The 20067-nt window shown below is 47.0% G+C and overlaps 1 protein-coding gene across 2 annotated transcripts in view; it reads left to right on the top strand.

Annotated features, from left to right (window-relative positions):
- PTPN23 (protein tyrosine phosphatase non-receptor type 23) overlaps positions 1 to 20067 on the top strand; it is a 36266-nt gene that overhangs the window by 5112 nt on the left and 11087 nt on the right. For both annotated transcript variants that reach the window (XM_066244652.1, XM_066244653.1), the window contains exon 2: positions 11737 to 11811. In XM_066244652.1, coding sequence (XP_066100749.1) covers positions 11737 to 11811 — 75 coding nt within the window. The remainder of the gene's footprint in view (positions 1 to 11736; positions 11812 to 20067) is intronic.

Raw genomic sequence — 20067 nt, 5'->3', positions numbered from 1 at the left:
CGGGGTCTCGAACCTGAGTCCTCGGCGTCCCAGTTCAACGCTCTATCCACTGCACCACCACCTGGTCAGGCCCTACATAATTTCTTAGGTGGGGAAATGCTACTGGCCCTGCACCTCCTTACCTGCTTTGGAGCCCAGCGTGCTGACTCACTGGAAGCTGATAAAGGGTGAATCTTGTTTTATTGGTTTTTTTTTTGTTTGTTTGTTTTCAGAGACAGAGAGAGGGTCAGAGAGAGGGATAGATAGGGACAGACAGAGAGGAACGGAGAGAGATGAGAAGCATCAATCATCAGGTTTTCGTTGTGACACACCTTAATTGTTCATTGATTGCTTTCTCATATGTGCCTTGACCGTGGGGCTACAACAGACCGAGTAACCCCTTGCTCGAGCCAGCGACCTTGGGTTCAAGGCTGGTGAGCTTTGCTCAAACCAGATGAGCCCACACTCAAGCTGGTGACCTTGGGGTCTTGAACTTGGGTCCTCCGCATCCCAGTTCGATGCTCTATCCACTGCACCACTGCTGGTCAGGAGAGTCTTGTATTTTTCATCAGTCAGTGATTTGGCCACAAGTGTTTGTGTTTGAAGTTTTTTCTTCTGGTCCCAAACACCTGCCCTTAACTAATTGTATTTGAACTCAAGAAAAAGTTACACGGGCTGGGGTGTTATGTTCATCCCTGATTCATACATTGAACAAATAGTTAGTGACTAGGATATGCCAGCCCTGGGAATTCAGGACTTTATGTGATGACAAAAATTCTGCCTTCATGGAACTTACCTTCTAGTGCTCCACATGATAATTTATCCTCAAGGGCAAATAAATGTGCCCGGTGGTAGCCAACCATGTGGTTTCTTGGTTTTTCCTCTCCTCCCACTCTGCCAGGTCGATCTCTCTAAATCGCCACTTTTGACCCCTGTTCCTCTAGAGGCGCTGCCTGCTGTTCAGAGTCTGCCCTCTAATTTTACTCCCAGGTCTCTTACAAGAGCGTCACATCTGGTCATTGTCCTTGTTCCTGTCCTTACTGGAATTCCTCTCTCTTGTTCATCACCCAAGTTGATCTGTACCTCCTCAGGGTCCCTTCAGCTGCCTGGCAGTTGTACCACCCTCCAAATTCAGACAGTCCATACTGCTCCTGTCACTCACTCGGCCTGCACCACAGAGGACACACTCAGTTTGTCCTTTCTTGCTGTTTATCTTGTAGGTAGAGCTTGGTTTTCAGGTTTGTGGAGTTTTTTTCCCTTCTAGATTTTCTTTTTTTTTTTTATAAATAAATTTTTATTTTAGTGGGCTGACATCAATAAATCAGGGTACATATATTCAAAGAAAAGATTTCCAGGTTGTCATTTAGTTCTGTTGCATACCCATCACCCAAAAAGAGATCGTCCTCTATCCAGTTTTCTTTGTACCCCTCCCCTTCCCCCCCCCCCCCCCCCCCCGTAACCACCACACTCCTGTCCATGTCTCTTAGTCTCACTTTTATGTCCCACCAATGTATGGAATCCTGCAGTTCTTGTTCTTTTTTCTGATTCACTTATTTCACTCCGCATAATGTTATCAAGATTCCACCATTCTGCTGTAAGTAGTCCGATGTCATCATTTCTTCTAGCTGAATAGTATACCATGATGTATATGTGCCCCATCTTCTTTATCCAGTCTTCTATTTTTTTTTTACAGTGATTAAAAGCCTTTAAGCAAACTCTTGGCCAATACAGCAAGAATCCATAAAAGAGTAGTGTCCTTAACATGTTCACCAAGTCCAAGTTGGCCCCATCACCATGCCAATTCCCTGAAAAATGCAACCCAACCACAGTTCAGTCTGTTAGGGGCTGTCACAGGGAGCAGGAGTCCCTTCTAGATTTTCCATGGGACAGCTGACTTTTTTTTTTTGATTTTAGAGAAGGGGGGGAGTATCAGCTTGTAGTAGTTACTTTTCACATGTACCTTGACTGTGTAAGCCCAGGGTTTTTAACTGGTGACTTTAAGACTATACTTTCAGGGATCATTTCTATAGTTTGAACTGGTGACCTCAGCATTCCAGGTCAACACTTTAACCATTGTGCCACAACAGGTCAGGCGTGAGACAGCTGACTCCTGAAAAACTTGCCACACACACACACACAGAAAGGGAAATGAGATGAGCAGACCTCAGAAGTGCCTGTGGTGGTGTGTTTTTTTTGTTTTTCTGAAATACAGGAAGGCAGAGAGATGAGAAGCGTCAACTCATAGTTGCGGCACTTTAGCTGTTCATTGATTTCTTTTTAATTTCTTTTTTTTTTTCAGGGACAGAGAGAGAGTCAGAGGGACAGATAGGAACAGACAGACAGGAATGAAGAGAGATGAGAAGCATCAATCATCAGTTTTTTGTTTGTTTGGTTTTTTTTTGTATTTCTCCGAAGCTGGAAACGGGGAGAGACAGTCAGACAGACTCCCGCATGCGCCCGACCGGGATCCACCCGGCACGCCCACCAGGGGGCGATGCTCTGCCCATCCTGGGCGTCGCCATGTTGCGACCAGAGCCACTCTAGCGCCTGAGGCAGAGGCCACAGAGCCATACCCAGCGCCCGGGCCATCTTTGCTCCAATGGAGCCTTGGCTGCGGGAGGGGAAGAGAGAGACAGAGAGGAAAGCGCGGCGGAGGGGTGGAGAAGCAAATGGGCGCTTCTCCTGTGTGCCCTGGCTGGGAATCGAACCCGGGTCCTCCGCACGCTAGGCCGACGCTCTACCGTTGAGCCAACTGGCCAGGGCCCATTGATTGCTTTCTCATATGTGCCTTGACCGCGGGCCTTCAGCAGACCGAGTAACCCCTTGATTGAGCCAGCAACCTTGGGTCCAAGATGGTGAGCTTTTTGCTCAAGCCAGATGAGCCCATGCTCAAGCTGGCGACCTCGGGGTCTCGAACCTGGGTCCTCAGCATCCCAGTCCAACGCTCTATCCACTGTGCCACCGCCTGGTCAGGCCATTGATTTCCTCTCATACGTGCCTGGGCCAGAAAACCCTTGCTCAAGTCAGCAACCATTGGGCTCAGGCCAGCAGCTTTGGGGTCATGTCGATGATTCCGCATTCAAGTTGGATGAGCCTGTGCTCAAGTCGGTGACCTTGGGGTTTTGAACCTAGGATCTTGATGCTTTATCCACTACAGTACCACCAGTTAGGTTTGTTTTATTTCTTTCTTTCTTTTTTTTTTTTTTTTTTTTTTTTTTTACAGAGACAGAGAGAGAGTCAGAGAGAGGGATAGATAGGGACAGACAGGAACGGAGAGATGAGAAGCATCAATCATTAGTTTTTCGTTGCGCATTGTGACACCTTAGTTGTTCATTGATTGGATTGCTTTCTCATATGTGCCTTGACCATGGGCCTTCAGCAGACTGAGTAACCCCTTGCCGGAGCCAGTGACCTTGGGTCCAAGCTGGTGAGCTTTTGCTCAAACCAGATGAGCCCGCGCTCGAGCTGGCGACCTCGGGGTCTCGAACCTGGGTCCTTGGCATCCCAGTCCGACGCTCTATCCACTGCGCCACCGCCTGGTCAGGCGGTTTGTTTTATTTCTTATCATAGCTTTGAAGTCACCAAGCTGGTCTGACTGAGCCTGCCTGCCCACTTGTGTTTTACAGTAGAATGGCTCCAGGCACAGAAGACCGACCTGAATTTTTCCAGGTCATTCTTCTCTGACTTTAGTTTCATACACCAAAGGCCTGTAGCCATTTCACACCAGATTATTTCCTTTGCTCAGGACGTGATAGTATGTGTAGAGAGTGTCTTAAGTGTTGAATGACTTAGTCTAGTCCTAACACGCTCCAGGAGATGTCATTTGAGTGGTGCTTCCTGGCATTGTTCAGACAGATCAAGGGGCCCTCAGAAGAGATGTGGGTTGACCTTGAGGGGTTGTGGGGAGAGCAGGTGAGGATGAAGGTTTCTTCTTATCCCTTGTGGTCTTGGTTTGTAATGGGATCTTAGCTTGCTGATACCAAGGGGCTGAAGAATTTCCATGGCAGGAATATTTTTTTCTGAGAATAACATTAATCTCATTTAAAACTGAATAGCGGAATATATATTGTATTAAAACTTTATATGTAGATAGAAAGTGACAGAGGACAGTCTGACTTTGGGTGATGGGTATGCAACATAATTGAATGACAAGATAACCTGGACATGTTTTCTTTGAACATATGTACCCTGATTTATTGATGTCATCCCATTAAAATTAATAAAAATGTTATTGAAAAAAACCTTTATATGTGGGACTTGGTTTTATGTGTGTTTCTGTGGAATAGCCAAAAGAATATCCCATATTTGAGTCACCCCTGCAAGTAGAAGAAAAAATGTGTTTGGAGAACCAAGGTTGTACATATGTGATGACTTTCATTGCTTTTTCTTCTTGGGTTATTGCTTTAATTATCACAGTGAAATTCCAAGATGTTATATGAGATTAAGAGCAAAAGCTAGACACCTCTGCCACCCAGAAAAGTGGTACAAGAGAAAGTGACAACACAAGGTATGTCCCTGGGTCAGGAGTCAGGAAATCGAAATTAAGGAGTTCTAGCACTGCCGTTGCACACCTCTGATTCCCAGTCTTCTAATCTGCAAAAGAGTGGCAGAACCCAAGATGGTGTTTCCAGTGATCTTAGCCTACAAAGTTTTGTGCCATTTGTTGCGCAGTGAAAGAGCAAAGTAGTGTCAGGGACATAGCATAGACATTGGAATCAGACGCACCTGGGTTTAGGTCCAACCGCCTTCACATACTAGATGGGAAACCTTCAGCTGCTATAAAAATTACATCACTAATCTGGTCCTCACTTTCCTCACCTGTAATATGGAACTACTAGTAAGAATCGAGAGTTAATTCACGTGAGTCCCTAGTACAGGCTTTGACGTTGTAAACAATATTTTTAGCCTAGTGTCTTCTTTCTTGGTTTAGAAAACAGCTCAAGTCCTGGCAGCTCTTGAGTCAGACATAGGAGGTGATATTAACCCCATTTTACAGATGGAAAAACCAAGTCCACAGCAACCCAGGGGCACAGCCAGGACTTAATACCCTGTTTTGGTGTTTCTTTCTCAGGATATGGCCTTACCATTCTCTGTTACTGTTTTTTTCCTTCTCTTTTCCCTTCCCCTTCCTCTTTCCCCTTACACTCCCCCTTCCCCCTTTTTAAAATTTTTTATTTTATTTAAAAAATTAAAATTTTTTTTTTTTTACAGAGACAGAGAGAGAGTCCGAGAGAGGGATAGACAGGAACGGAGAGAGATGAGAAGCACCAATCATTAGTTTTCCGTTGCGACACCTTAGTTGTTCATTGATTGCTTTCTCATATGTGCCTTGACCGTGAGCCTTCAGCAGACCGAGTAACCCCTTGCTTGAGCCAGCGACCTTGGTTCCAAGCTGGTGAACTTTTGCTCAAACCAGATGAGCCTGCGCTCAAGCTCGCGACCTCGGAGTCTTGAACCTGGGTCCTCAGCATCCCAGCCTGATGCTCTATCCACTGTGCCACCGCCTGGTCAGGCCCCTTCCCCTTTTTTTAATTATTGATTTCAGAGAGAGAAACATCCATTTGTTAGTCTGTGCATTGGTTGTTGATTCCTGTATGTGCCCTGACCTGGGATTGAACCTGCAACCTTGGCATGTCAGGATGAAGCTCTAACCAACAGCAACCTGGCCAGGGCCCATTAGTATTTTTCACTCTTAACTTCTTCCTTTCTTTTCCTTTATTTTTTTTAAAGTGGCTCTGATTTCTGAACATGCTCTCAATTAACATTAACCTGTCCAAAGGTCTTATTCCTTCAGAAAAGAATCCTCAAATACTCGAGCCCAGCCAGGGGACACCTCTAGCCCTCCCAACAGTGTCAGTTGTGTAGGTGCGTCTGGGTCCTGTCAGTGCCTTCTAGATTCTTACTCTTCATCTGCGGTGCCCAGGTCCAAGCTCTGCATTCTGCTGGGCCTGCCTTTTCAGGTGCTCTCTCTGTTGGGAGCGTCAAATCCTAACCAGACTAGGTTCTGAGCTCTGCAGAGTTCTGGACCATAGAGGGACTGTGAGATGTCCCTGTTGTTTGAGAACCTGTAACCGGTTTCTTTCCTCTGTTTAGTGGGGGAGTGAGCAGCAGTCATAGAAGGTTTTCTCAGAGTTTAGAAAAATAACCTCAGCTATGCATACAGATAGTCGTTTGCTCTTTCTGTTTTTTAGAGTTTAAGAGAACCTTATTTAAAACGTAGAAATGGATTGGTCTAATCAATGTGTGGGTCAGGAGGTGGGCTCTGGAGCCCACTATAATGAGTTTCAGCCACTGCCCGTCACTTAACTAGTGCTTTGACCTTGGCAAATGCCTTAAACCCTTTGCCTGAGTTTCCTCATTTTCTCATGTGTAAAGTGGGGATGATAATAGCACTTACTCCTTGGAGTTCTGTAAGGATTGAGTGCTATTGGGTCCTCAGTTCAGTGCCTGGCCCGTGGTAGGAGCTCTATAAACTTGGCTGCTGTTGATCTTGGAGGAGGAATGAGACACAGGTAGGAGGTGACCTCTAGGGACAGTTTGCTGGGGCAGCATCTCCCTCCCCTTCAGTATTGTGTAAACGTCAGGGACGGATGCTCTTAGCAGTGTCTGGGGGAGCCTTGTTTCTAGGACTCTCAGATGTCCCTCTCCTTTTGGCCTCTGTCGCCCTAGGCTTCTAGGCTCCAGTTTTCCTTCTCTCTAGCCTTGGGGCAGGCAAGCTAAAATCTCTCATCAAAAAGGAATTGCTGCCTAACCTGTGGTGGCGCAGTGGATAAAGCGTCAACCTGGAAACTCTGAGGTTGCCAGTTCAAAACCCTGGGCTTGCCTGGTCAAGGCACATATGGGAGTTGATGCTTCTTGCTCTTCCCCCTTCTCTCTCTCTCTCCCCTCTCTATAATGAATAAATGAAATCTTAAAAAAAATAATAAAAAATAAAAAAAAATAAAAAAAAAGGAATTGCTGGCCTGACCTGTGGTGGTGCAGTGGATAAAGCGTCGACCTGGGAATGCTGAGGTCGCCGGTTCAAAAAATCCTGGGCTTGCCTGGTCAAGGCACATATGGGAGTTGATGCTTCCAGCTCCTCCCCCCCTTCTCTCTCTGTCTCCCCTCTCTCTCTCTCTCTGTCCCTTCCTCTCCTCTCTAAAATGAAAAAAAAATTAAAATTAAAATAAAAAAAAAAGGAATTGCTGTTTAGATAGTCAAGTGTTTCCTATAGCTCACGCAACATTTGTGTGTGTGTGTGTGTGTGTGTGTACACACGTTTGTGTATATGTATATATATATAATATAATTTTTTTTTGTACTTTTCTGAAGTTGGAAATGGGGATGCAGTCAGACAGACTCCTGCATGCGCCCGACTGGGATCCACCCAGCATGCCCACCAGGGGGCGATGCTCTGCCCATCCTGGGCGCTGCTCTGTTGCAACCAGAGCCATTCTAGCGCCTGAGGCAGAGGCCACAGAGCCATCCCCAGCGCCCGGGCAAACTTTGCTCCAATGGAGCCTCGGCTGCGGGAGGGGAAGAGAGAGACAGAGGAAGAAGAGGGGGAGGGGTGGAGAAGCAGATGGGCGCTTCTTCTTTGTGCCCTGGCCGGGAATCGAACCCGGGACTCCTGCACGCCAGGCCGACGCACTACCACTGAGCCAGCCGGCCAGGGCTGTATATATATAATTTATGTATGTGTTTTACTTTTGAAAAGAAATTCAAATTTTATTTTTTAATTACAGTTTATATTCAATATTATTTTTGTATTAGTTTCAGGTATACAGCATAGTGGTTAGACAATCATATTTTACAAAGTGTTCTCCCTGGTATTTCTAGTACCTATCTGGCACCATTCATAGCTATTAAAATAGTATTGACCATATTCCCTATGCTGGACTTGACATCCTTGCGACGATTTTGCAACTACCAATTTGTTCTTCTTTCTTTCTTTTCTTAAGTGAGAGGAGGGGAGATCAGTGAGACAGACACCTGGATATATCCTGACCAAAATCTGTCTGGCAACCTCGTCTGCGGTTGATGCTTGAATCAGCTGAGCTATTTTTAGCACCTGAAGCCATACCTGGGACCAACTGAGTTACCCTCAGTGCCTGGGCTAATACCTGAATCAATTGAGCCACTGGCTATGGGAGGGGAAGAGGGCGAGAAGCAGATGGTTGCTTCTCCTGTATGCCCTGACCTGGAATCAAACCCGGGATGTCCATATGCTGGGCTGTGCTCTATCCATTGAGCAAACCAGCCAGGGTCCAATTTGTGCTTTTTAATCCCTTCACCATTTTCACCCAGTCTCCCAACTCCCCTTCCCTATGGCAACAATCTCTCTGTGAATACAGGTCTGCTTCAGTTTTGTTTACTTGTTTTGTTTTTTAGATTCCACATGAATAAAACTGTATGGTATCTGTCTTTCTTTGACTTATTTCACTAAGCATAATACCCTCTAGGTCCATCCATGCTGTTGCAGACGTTAAGATTTCACTCTTTTTTTATGGCCAAGTAGTGCTCCATTCTATATACGTACCACAGCTTTTTTATCCGCTTGTCTACTGATGGGCACTTAGGTGGCTTCGATATGTTGGCTAGTGTAAATAATGCTGCAGTGAACAGGGGTGAATATATTCTTTTGAATTAGTGATTTGGGTTTCTTCAGATATATCCCCAGAAGTGGAATCACTAGGTCATAATAAGGCAGTTTTGAGAAACTTTGTATTGTTTTCCATAGTGGCTGCACCAATCTGCATTCCCACCAACAGTGCATGAGGGTTCCCTTTTCTCCACATTCTCACCAGCACTTGTTTGTGAATTTATCGTTGATAGTCATTCTGACAGGTATGAGATGATATCTTGTGGTTTTAATTTTAATTTCTCTGGCAATTAGTGACATTCAGCATCTTCTCATATGTCTGTTCTGTTGACCAAATGTCCTCTTTGGAGAAGTGCCCTCTGCTCATTATTTAATTGGATTGTTTTTTCGGTGTTGAGTTGTATGAGCTCTTTATAAATTTTGGGGTTAGTGACTTCACATTTTATATTTGTGGTTTCGTAGGAGAGGAGTGGAGAGGAGATGGGTTGGCTGGATCATAGGGTTGTTAACCAGGAGCTGGTAAGTGGGGTTCCAGGGTCTCTGAGCCCTGTGCAGCTGTTGGCAGAGTTTCATGTTTATACGTAGTGGAATGTTTCTAGGAAGATTTCTGTCATAGTTTTTATCATATTCTCAAAGGACCCGCAGAAGACTCAGAACCACTAACATAGTTGGGGAAGTGTTCTTCAGGTACTTACCATTTAGGTTTTTTTTTTTTTTTTTTGCATTTTTTGCATTTTTCTGATGCTGGAAACAGGGAGAGACAGTCAGACAGACTCCCGCATGCGCCCGACCGGGATCCACCCGGCACGCCCACCATGGGGCGACGCTCTGCCCACCAGGGGGCGATGCTCTGCCCATCCTGGGCGTCGCCATGTTGCGACCAGAGCCACTCTAGCGCCTGGGGCAGAGGCCAAGGAGCCATCCCCAGCGCCCGGGCCATCTTTGCTCCAATGGAGCCTTGGCTGCGGGAGGGGAAGAGAGAGACAGAGAGGAAGGTGCGGCGGAGGGGTGGAGAAGCAAATGGGCGCTTCTCCTGTGTGCCCTGGCTGGGAATCGAACCCGGGTCCTCCGCACGCTAGGCCGACCATTTAGGTTTTTAGCAACTCTTAAAACCTTTGTTTTTCGCCCTGGCCGGTTGGCTCAGCGGTAGAGCGTCGGCCTAGCGTGCAGAGGGCCCGGGTTCGATTCCTGGCCAGGGCACACAGGAGAAGCGCCCATTTGCTTCTCCACCCCTCCGCCGCACTTTCCTCTCTGTCTCTCTCTTCCCTTCCCGCAGCCAAGGCTCCATTGGAGCAAAGATGGCCCGGGCGCTGGGGATGGCTCCTTGGCCTCTGCCCCAGGCGCTAGAGTGGCTCTGGTCGCAACATGGCGACGCCCAGGATGGGCAGAGCATCGCCCCCTGGTGGGCAGAGCGTCGCCCCATGGTGGGCGTGCCGGGTGGATCCCGGTCGGGTGCATGCGGGAGTCTGTCTGACTATCTCTCCCTGTTTCCAGCTTCAGAAAAATGAAAAAAAAAACAAAACAAAACACCTTTGTTTTTCAAACATACAGAAAAGTTGAAAGAATAACATAGTGCTCCCTCAAGTTCTTTCTACCACATTCTGATGACATTTCAGCATATGTGTTCTCTCTCTATATATACGTATATATATGCACAGGGGTCCTCGGGTTACGACACAGTGACAACACAAATTTCGGTGTTAAGTTGAAACACACCCTAGCCTAAGTCACTTACCTATCCTAACACAGTTGTAAAATCATAATCTAGAGCAGGGGTCCCCAAAATACGGCCCGCGGGCCATTTATCCAGCCCTTGCAGCACTTCCGAAAGGGGTACCTCTTTCATTGGTGGTCAGTGAGAGGAGCATAGTTCCCATTGAAATACTAGTCAGTTTGTTGATTTAAATTTACTTGTTCTTTATTTTATTTTTAAATATTGTATTCTTGTTTTGGTTTTTTACTTTAAAATAAGATATGTGCAGTGTGCATGGGGATTTGTTCATAGTTTTTTTTTATAGTCCGGCCCTCCAACGGTCTGAGGGACAGTGAACTGGCCCCCTGTGTAAAAAGTTTGGGGACCCCTGATCTAGAGACATGTATATTATATATATAACTACTGTACACTGTACTGTAGTAACAGAAAAAATGACAAAAAATGAGTGTAAAACAATTCCGTACCTTTATTCCTGTGGCTGGCTGGCACACTGGCAGGGGCATTGCAAGGGGGGGGGGAGACCTACTGGGAGGAGGAAGCTGAGGAGGCAGGAGTACCTGCAGAAGGTGCTGGAGATACTGGGTCAGGTGAATCGGGATTGCCTAAGGAACATGCAGGACATGCTGGAGAGGATTCTACCTGCACTAAGTTTTTATGGGAGTGAGCATCATAAACTGGAAACGTCGAATGTCGAGGCCGTTGTAACCTAAGACTCTGTATGTATATATATGCACACAGACGGTTTCTGACTTTCGATGTTTCAACTTAACTATTTTTTTCACTTTATGATGATGCAAAGGCAGTACACATTCAGTACAAACTATACTTCAGATTTTGCTCTTTCTGGGTCAGCTCCATGGTCAGCATCTTTTTTTTTTTAATTTTTATTTTATTTTATTATTATTTTTTTTTTTCTGAAGCTGGGAACGGGGAGAGACAGTCAGACTCCCGCATGCGCCTGACCGGGATCCACCCGGCACGCCCACCAGGGGGCGACGCTCTGCCCACCAGGGGGCGATGCTCTACCCCTCCGGGGGGTCGCTCTGTTGCGACCAGAGCCACTCTAGCACCTGGGGCAGAGGCCAAGGAGCCATCCCCAGCGCCCGGGCCATCTTTGCTCCAATGGAGCCTCGGCTGCGGGAGGGGAAGAGAGAGACAGAGGAAGGAGAGGTGGAGGGGTGGAGAAGCAGATGGGCGCTTCTCCTGTGTGCCCTGGCCGGGAATCGAACCTGGGACTTCTGCATGCCAGGCCGACGCTCTACCACTGAGCCAACCGGCCAGGGCCTCCATGGTCAGCATCTTGATGCTGCTCGTTATTGAGTTCTTGGTGGTCCAGGAGGTGAGCTCATGGTTGGGGGTCTAGACTCAATCCTGAGCTCTGATTGGAGATTATGAGTAGTTGGAGGCGTGGGAACAGGGTAGTCTCCTCTATCCCTGGTTTACATTCCTTTCTTTTCTCTAGTTTGTCCTGAAGAATTATGGCGAGAACCCAGAAGCCTACAATGAGGAGTTGAAGAAGCTGGAGCTGCTCCGACAGGTAGGATAGTATTTTTATGCAGGTGTGAACAGGGTCGGTCCGATAGGGAGGTAAAGAAGCTACCTGCAACCGTGTTCTTATTTTAATTTAGTATACTTTCCTGGGTAAAAGTAACATTAATGATTGAGAATTTGAAAACACTAAAAAGCAAAAACAGTTTGATTAGAGCATTGTCCTGAAGCACAGAGGTTGCTGGTTTGATTGCTGGTCAGGGCACATCAGGAACAGCTTGATGTTCCTGTCTCTCCCAACCTCTCCCTCAAGAAACAAATAATAAGTAAAAATAAAAAGCAAAACAAAAAAAGAAAAAATATCATAAAAATCATTTTCATATATATATCTATATATGTATTTTTTAAATTTAACATATATAATGTGTATTCTATATAAAACCCCGGTACGATCATATACCACCTGCACTGTTTGTGTGGCCTGCTTTTTTCACTCAGCTTACTGTGAACACGTTTCTGTATCAGTGAACATACATTTTAATGGCCCATGATCATTAAATTGAGTATAATTTAATCAGTCTTCTCTTGGAGAACATTGAGTTATTTCTGGTTTTTTGCCATTGTCAGTACCCCATGGGCTGTGTAGGATTGTTGCTATAGGAATTGATGGGTGAAGAGGATATCCTTGTGTGGAAGACTGCAAGTGGCAAAGCCTTTGTAATTTCGAGGCTTGGCAAAAGGCTAAGTTCTCCCCCCACTCTTCCATATTGGCAATGAAGCTGAGTATTTGCACTCATCCCAACCCCCCACCTCACTTGCTTGGTTAAAATTGCTAGAAGCGATTTACATGCTCTTCCTCTCACCCCTTGTTTGTTCTGATGTTGGTTGATTTCATTTAAGCATGGTGGGGGGGATTCCTGTTTAAGCCTTAAATGGATTCCTATTGATGCCTTAAGACGGGTCCCCAAACTGCGGCCCCCTGAGGCCATTTATCCGGCCCCTGCCGCACTTCCGGAAGGGACACCTCTTTCATTGGTGGTCAGTGAGGAGCACATTGACCATCTCATTAGCCAAAAGCAGGCCCATAGTTCCCATTGAAATACTGCTCAGTTTGTTGATTTAAATTTACTTGTTCTTTATTTTAAATATTGTATTTGTTCCCGTTTTGGTTTTTTACTTTAAAATAAGATATGTGCAGTGTGCATAGGGATGTGTTCATAGTTTTTTTAATAGTCCAGCCCTCCAGCAGTCTGAGGGACAGTGAACTGGCCCCCTGTGTAAAAAGTTTGGGGACCCCTGCCTTAAGAGAATTCCTGTTTTTGCCTCAGAGTTGTGACTTTGTATCGGAGACTTCCTTATTTGCATGTGGCTATATAATAAAGCAAACCAGGGCCTGTTCTGCTCTGACTTACCATCAGCTTGCAGAGGCCTCCCAATCCCATCCTTTTTCTCTTTATTTTCTTCATTCTGCATGGTTCTCCCTCAGGAACCTGGAATTACTAGCTGTGCTGGTTCGCAGCATACTTGTTTTCCCCAGTGGGGTGTGTGCCTGCTCCTGCTGTTACTTTTCAATCCTGGCAGGCTAATAGGTGAAAAGGGTGGTGAATTTTCAGTTATTTGGTAAATAGTAAGGTTTCACAGTTGTTAATGTATTCGTTATATATTTTCTTTTAGGAACTGACTGTTAATGTTCTTTGTACTTTTTTTTTTTTTTTGGATTTTTCTGAAGCTGGAAACGGGGAGAGACAGTCAGACAGACCCGCATGCAGCCGACCGGGATCCACCCGGCACGCCCACCAGGGGCGAGCTCTGCCCACCAGGGGGAGATGCTCTGCCCCTCCGGGGTGTCGCTCTGCCGTGACCAGAGCCACTCTAGCGCCTGGGGCAGAGGCCAAGGAGCCATCCCCAGCACCCGGGCCATCTTTGCTCCAGTGGAGCCTCGGCTGCGGGAGGGGAAGAGAGAGACAGAGAGGAAGGAGGGGGGGGGGGTGGAGAAGCAAATGGGCGCTTCTCCTATGTGCCCTGGCCGGGAATCGAACCCGGGTCCCCCACACGCCAGGCCGACACTCTACCGCTGAGCCAACTGGCCAGGGCCTGTACTTTTTTTTTAATGAGGATTATACCTTATTGTTAATTTATAATTTATATTCAGTTAATTGTTTTTATTATATTTTTAATATCAGTGTTTCAAATTTCACATATAAATGTTTAAGTATTTATAAATCAGTTTGATCTCATCTTTCCCTTTACATTATCTGCCTTTGATACACATTTAGAAAACCTTCATCACCCAAATAAGGTGTCAAGAGTCACTGATGTGCTTCTTCCACTACTTCTATGGCTTTGGTTTTTATTAAATCTTTATGTAATATTTCTTTAAGTATATGATGTATGAGGGAAGGCTTGAGCTTTATCTTTTTCTCCATACTTTTTCTACTGTTCTGAAACACCCTTATGCTGAATTCTTGCATGTACTTTAGGTCTGTGCAGAATTTCCTGTCCTTTCATCTATTGTTCTCTGCCAGGCCCATGTTATTTAAGTATTATATCTGTAAAGCCAGTAGTCATGGCCTGACTAAGCACTGGCGCAGTGGATAGAGTGTCAGACTGGGATGCGGAGGACCCAGGTTCGAGACCCCAAGGTCGCCAGCTTGAGCGCAGGCTCATCTGGTTTGAGCAAAAAGCTCACCAGCTTGGACCCAAGGTCTCTGGCTTGAGCAAGGGGTTTACTCAATCTGCTGAAGGCCCGCAGTCAAGGCACATATGAGAAAGCAATCAATGAACAACTAAGGTTTTGCAATGAAAAACTAATGATTGATACTTCTCTTCGTTCCTGTCTGTCTGTCCCTATCTATCCTCTCTCTCTGTCTCTGTAAAAAAATTTTTTAAAAAAGCCAGTAGTTGCGGCCACCATCACAGCCGCCTGGCCCGTGCAGGTTTGCATTGGATTCGGACAGATTGTAGTCAAACAACGGAGCCAATAACTGGAGGGTCATCCTTTATTCCTGCTTGCACCTGGTGGGCGAAAAAATCCACACAGCGGGAAAACACTTCCTTTTCCATTCAGGGCTCCCAAAGCCACTGACTTTCTCTGGGTTTTCCTAGAATCAAAGACCTCACCAGCCTCACTCCGTCCCCTCTGCATGCCTCCATTTTGGCTCCCTGCCTCCTATGCCACCATGTGGTCTCTCTCCTTTTCTCAAAAATGGCCTCCTAGCTCCTCCTTTTAAAACTTTTTGGTGCCATGTCCCTCCTTCACACATTAGCATAACCAAGCCCCTTCCCAAGCATGATAAGACTAATTCCTGATACTAACTTGCCTTTTTCAACTTTTTTTTTTTTCATTTTTCTGAAGCTGGAAACAGGGAGAGACAGTCAGACAGACTCCTGCATGCGCCCGACCGGGATCCACCCGGCACGCCCACCAGGGGGCGATGCTCTGCCCATCCTGGGTGTCGCCATGTTGCAACCAGAGCCACTCTAGCGCCTGAGGCAGAGGCCACAGAGCCATCCCCAGCGCCCGGGCCATCTTTGCTCCAATGGTGCCTTGGCTGCGGGAGGGGAAGAGAGAGAGAGAGAGGAAGGAGAGGGGGAGGGGTGGAGAAGCAAATGGGCGCTTCTCCTATGTGCCCTGGCCGGGAATCGAACCCGGGTCCTCCGCACACTAGGCCTTTTTTAACTTTTGACTCAAAATCTTTTTGTTAAATTTTGCAAAATCGTGTTGGGAATTTTGTGATCTCATAAAATGTACAGATGTATTACATAGAATTAACTTCTTTATGAGGTTGCTTTCCTCTGCACTTCTTTTCTTCAGGCTTCTCAGGAAAGCAACAGTTTTCTTCGTGTAGGTATTACATCTCTCTTGTTATATTTATTTCTGGCTTTTATTTTTTTTAATTTTTTTTTTTTTTTACAGGTACAGAGAGAGAGTCAGATAGAGGGATAGATAGGGACAGACAGACAGGAACGGAGAGAGATGAGAAGCATCAATCATCAGTTTTTCGTTGCGATACCCTAGTTGTTCATTGATTGCTTTCTCATATGTGCCATGACCGCGGGCCTTCAGCAGACTGAGTAAACCCCCCCCCCCCCCCCCCCCCCCCGTTCAAGCCAGTGACCTTGGGTCCAAGCTGGTGAGCTTTGCTCAAACCAGATGAGCCCATGCTTAAGCTGGTGACCTCGGGGTCTCGAACCTGGGTCCTTCCGCATCCCAGTCCGACGCTCTATCCACTGCGCCACCACCTGGTCAGGCTCTGGCTTTTATTTTTTGAGAGAGAGAGGAAGGGCGAGAGATGAGAAGCGTCAGCTTGCAGTTGTGGTACTTTATGATTGCTTCTCCTATGTGCTTTGACTGGGGGGCTCCAGCTGATGTAGTGAACCCTTGCCCAAGCCAGCGACCTTTGGGTCCAAGTCAGCAACCTTTGGGGTCATGTCCATGATCCCACACTCAAGCCGGTGACCGCAGGGTTTCCAACCTGGATGCTCAGCATCCCAGGTCTGTGTGCTATTCACTGAACCACTACTGGTCAGGCCCATTATTATACTTTTCATCTGCAGAATACAGGGTGGGGCGAAAGTAGGCTTAGAGTTGTGAGTATGCAAAACAGCGTTTATTCTTGTGTTATTATTTTTTATTACTGTATTTTTCATATGAACAACTGTAAACCTACGTTTCCCTGCCGTGTTTTGGGGATTTTTTTCTTTTTATTGATATTTCTGATTTGTTCCATATATATAGGTTTTCTTGAGTTTATTTACATTTTTTTTTAGTTTTTTTTTTGAGCGTCTTTAAGATGCTCAAAAGAAACAATAAAAAATCTTTGGTAGATCAGCTCTGGCTGGTTGGCTCAGCGGTAGAGTGTCAGCAAGGCATGTGGAAGCCCTGGGTTCGATTCTCGGCCAGGGCACACAGGAGAAGCGCCCATCTGCTTCTCTATCCCTCCCCCTCTCCTTCCTCTCTGTCTCTCTCTTCCCCTCCCGCAGCCAAGGCTCCACTGGAGCAAAGTTGGCCCGGGCGCTGAGGATGGCTCCATGGCCTCTGTCTCAGGTGCTAGAATGGCTCTGGCTGCAATGAAGGAACAGCCCAGATGGGCAGAGCGTCGCCCCCTGGTGGGCATGCCGGGTGGATCCCAGTCAGGTCCATGCGGGAGGGAGTCTGTCTTTCTGCCTCCCCACTTCTAACTTTGAAAAAATGCAAAAAAAAAATTCCTTGGTAGATCAGCAATCAATCAAGTTTCTTTGCAGGGACAGTTTCTACTAGTTTATTTATTTATTTTTTTAGAATCGTCCTTCCCTGTTTCTTTGAAAGCCCTATGACAATTTTGGTTGAAAACGGGACATGTGCATCTAAGCGTGGTAACTCTGGGGATCAGAACTTCCCCCTTGCCAGGGTTTGCTGGGGCTTTGTTTGTTTTTACTGTTGTAGGCTATCTCTGTGCCAAGAGTCAGCCTAACATTAGTCTGCTCAGGTCTTTGTGGAACCTCTGCCTTCCCCAGGGCACTCATGGTGCCTTTCTCATTTTCCCTGTGTATATGGTTGCTTTTGAATGTCAGTTTTTAATGTCTGGCTCCCAAAAGGGTAAAAATAGAAAGATGAAGGAGATAGGAGAGAGTGCTGGCCCTCTGAGTGCTCTGGAAGTCGCCAGCCCGAGGGCGAGTGCAGTGACATTGGTTTTCTTTCCATCTCTGAGAACAGAAGCAGTGCTCAGTGGTCAGAGCTCAGATCCCCAGGATCTGCGACACAAGGGCCTTGTTGCCTCCTCGGCTGCTCCAGAGAAGCGTGCAAGGCTGCCTGGCCCAGGGCTGTGGGCTGCATAGATGCTACTGTGCTAGGAGCTGAAATGGACCAAACTGACCATGCAGGGCTCCCTCTGCAGCCTTCAGTGGGCTCCGGAGTCCCAGAATGCTCACATCAGATAGAGTCTACCAGGGCCTTGTCGTCTAGGTCGGGAGGCATTTCTAGAGCTTCCTGCTCTGCTATTTTCCCAGCATACTCTTCATAAATTAAATTTTTAAAAATTTTATTGGGACTCTTTGAAAATTAGTGAGATAATTTTAACCTCTAGGACTAGTGCCATTTTGTGCAGACATGCACACACACATCCACCCTAGAAGGAGCATTTGTCACCAATCTCCAAAGCCTCTTCTGAGGCATGTCCTTTAAGGTGTAAGGCAGGCACCCTGTACAGACTGTGGGCTGAAGAGAGCCACAGACAGCTCCCACCCTGAGGCTGTTCCCAGCACAGGCACAGACAGAGCTCAGCAGGACGTTAGGATAACCACTTCCCCTTCCTGGGCGTCCTTCATTCAGAGTGCAAGTTCGACTAGGTCAGTATTTCTTGGTGAAACCACAGAACAAACTTCTGCACATAGGACATTGATAATTATTTCAGTGAAAAAAGGATCAGACCATAAAAATCCTCCCAGACTCAGCAATGTATACAGTAAAAATAAAATAAGAGTAACTAAAAGTATTATAGCAATTTTAGAACATTAGTCAAGTTTTTAGTGAATTACAAAAAATGTGTCAAAGCACAGAGACAGCGTTAAGTCAAATTAACTTTTGACCATAACCCGGTGGGAAGTGGGAAAGTGGATGTAATTTGGGAAGTCGTAGGCACATCCTCTTTCCCTGATCTGGACCTCGGCTTCCCCATCTGTAAAACTGGAGCTGGAATAGTTATCTCTGAGAAGCCTTGCTAGTGAGAGCTCCGGAATGGGTTCTCGGCTCCGTGATCACAGGAATAAAACTGACAGGTGTGCTGGGGGGGTGGAGAGGGAGGGAATGGGTATGTTACGGCGCCACAGCTTTCTTTAAGACCCCGTGCTCTGCTGCCGCCCCATACGGTTCCTAGTGACAGACCAGGGCAAGACAAGAAGGGCTGTGTTCTCGGTGGATTTAAAGGGGTATAGGCGAAGCTGTATCACCTGGAAGGAAGGTTGCTTCTATTTTTTCCCCAAAGATGATTTTAGGAAGTACAAACACAAGTGTTTTTTATTTTAATATAAAAATATAAAGTATGTTCTTTTTGTACATACTTTAGTGAATATTTAAAAATATGTAGTTAGGCCCTGGCCGGTTGGCTCAGCAGTAGAGCGTCGGCCTGGCGTGCAGGAGTCCCGGGTTCGATTCCCGGCCAGGGCACACAGGAGAAGCGCCCATCTGCTTCTCCACCCCTCCCCCTCTCCTTCCTCTCTGTCTCTCTCTTCCCCTCCTGCAGCAAGGCTCCATTGGAGCAAAGATGGCCCGGGCGCTGGGGATGGCTCTGTGGCCTCAGCCTCAGGCGCTAGAATGGCTCTGGACGCAACAGAGTGTGACACCCCAGAGGGGCAAAGCATCGCCCCCCTGGTGGGCATGCTGGGTGGATCCCGGTCGGGCGCATGCGGGAGTCTGTCTGACTGCCTCCCCATTTCCAGTTTCGGAAAAATGTAGCTAGTATGTCAAACCTGACTAGATACCAGAAGGTGGGCCCTTAGCAATATAGCTGTGACATCTCATCTTTGCTCTGGACTTCCTAGAGGCCTTACTACAGGGAGCTCATCATTCCTGCTCAAAGACGATACCGAGCTTGACTGGTGGTGGTACAGCGGATAGAGCGTTGACCCAGAACACTGAGATCGCTGATTTGAAACCTGAGGTCACTGGTCCAATCCTGGTCAGGGCACATGCGGGAAGCAGTCAATGCACAACTAAATAAAACAAGTTGATACTTCCCTTATCTCCCTCCCTCTCTTTCTCTCTCCCAACCTTTCTGTCCCCCTACACCTGCCCCATCTCTCTCAAAAAAAAAAACAGGCCCTGGCCGGTTGGCTCAGCGGTAGAGCGTCGGCCTGGCGTGCGGGGGACCCGGGTTCGATTCCCGGCCAGGGCACATAGGAGAAGCGCCCATTTGCTTCTCCACCTCCCCCCCCTCCTTCCTCTCTGTCTCTCTCTTCCCCTCCTGCAGCCGAGGCTCCATTGGAGCAAAGATAGCCCGGGCGCTGGGGATGGCTCCTTGGCCTCTGCCCCAGGTGCTAGAGTGGCTCTGGTCGCGGCAGAGCGACGCCCCAGAGGGGCAGAGCATCGCCCCCTGGTGGGCATAGCGTCGCCCCTGGTGGGCGTGCCGGGTGGATCCCGGTCGGGCGCATGCGGGAGTCTGTCTGACTGTCTCTCCCTGTTTCCAGCTTCAGAAAAAAAAAAAAATACAAAACAAAAAAAAAACAAAAAAAAACAATGAACAAAGAAAACCAGGTCTGGTGGGAAGAGGGTTTCCCCAGACACTGCTGGGAAGTGGGTCTAGAGCCATTGTACCCCAGGGCGTGCTCG

The sequence above is a fragment of the Saccopteryx bilineata genome, chromosome 10 (assembly GCF_036850765.1).
Source record: "Saccopteryx bilineata isolate mSacBil1 chromosome 10, mSacBil1_pri_phased_curated, whole genome shotgun sequence".
Taxonomy (NCBI): domain Eukaryota; kingdom Metazoa; phylum Chordata; class Mammalia; order Chiroptera; family Emballonuridae; genus Saccopteryx; species Saccopteryx bilineata.
The sequence above is the reverse complement of the archived record's forward strand: the minus strand, read 5'-3'. Positions and strand labels throughout refer to the sequence as shown.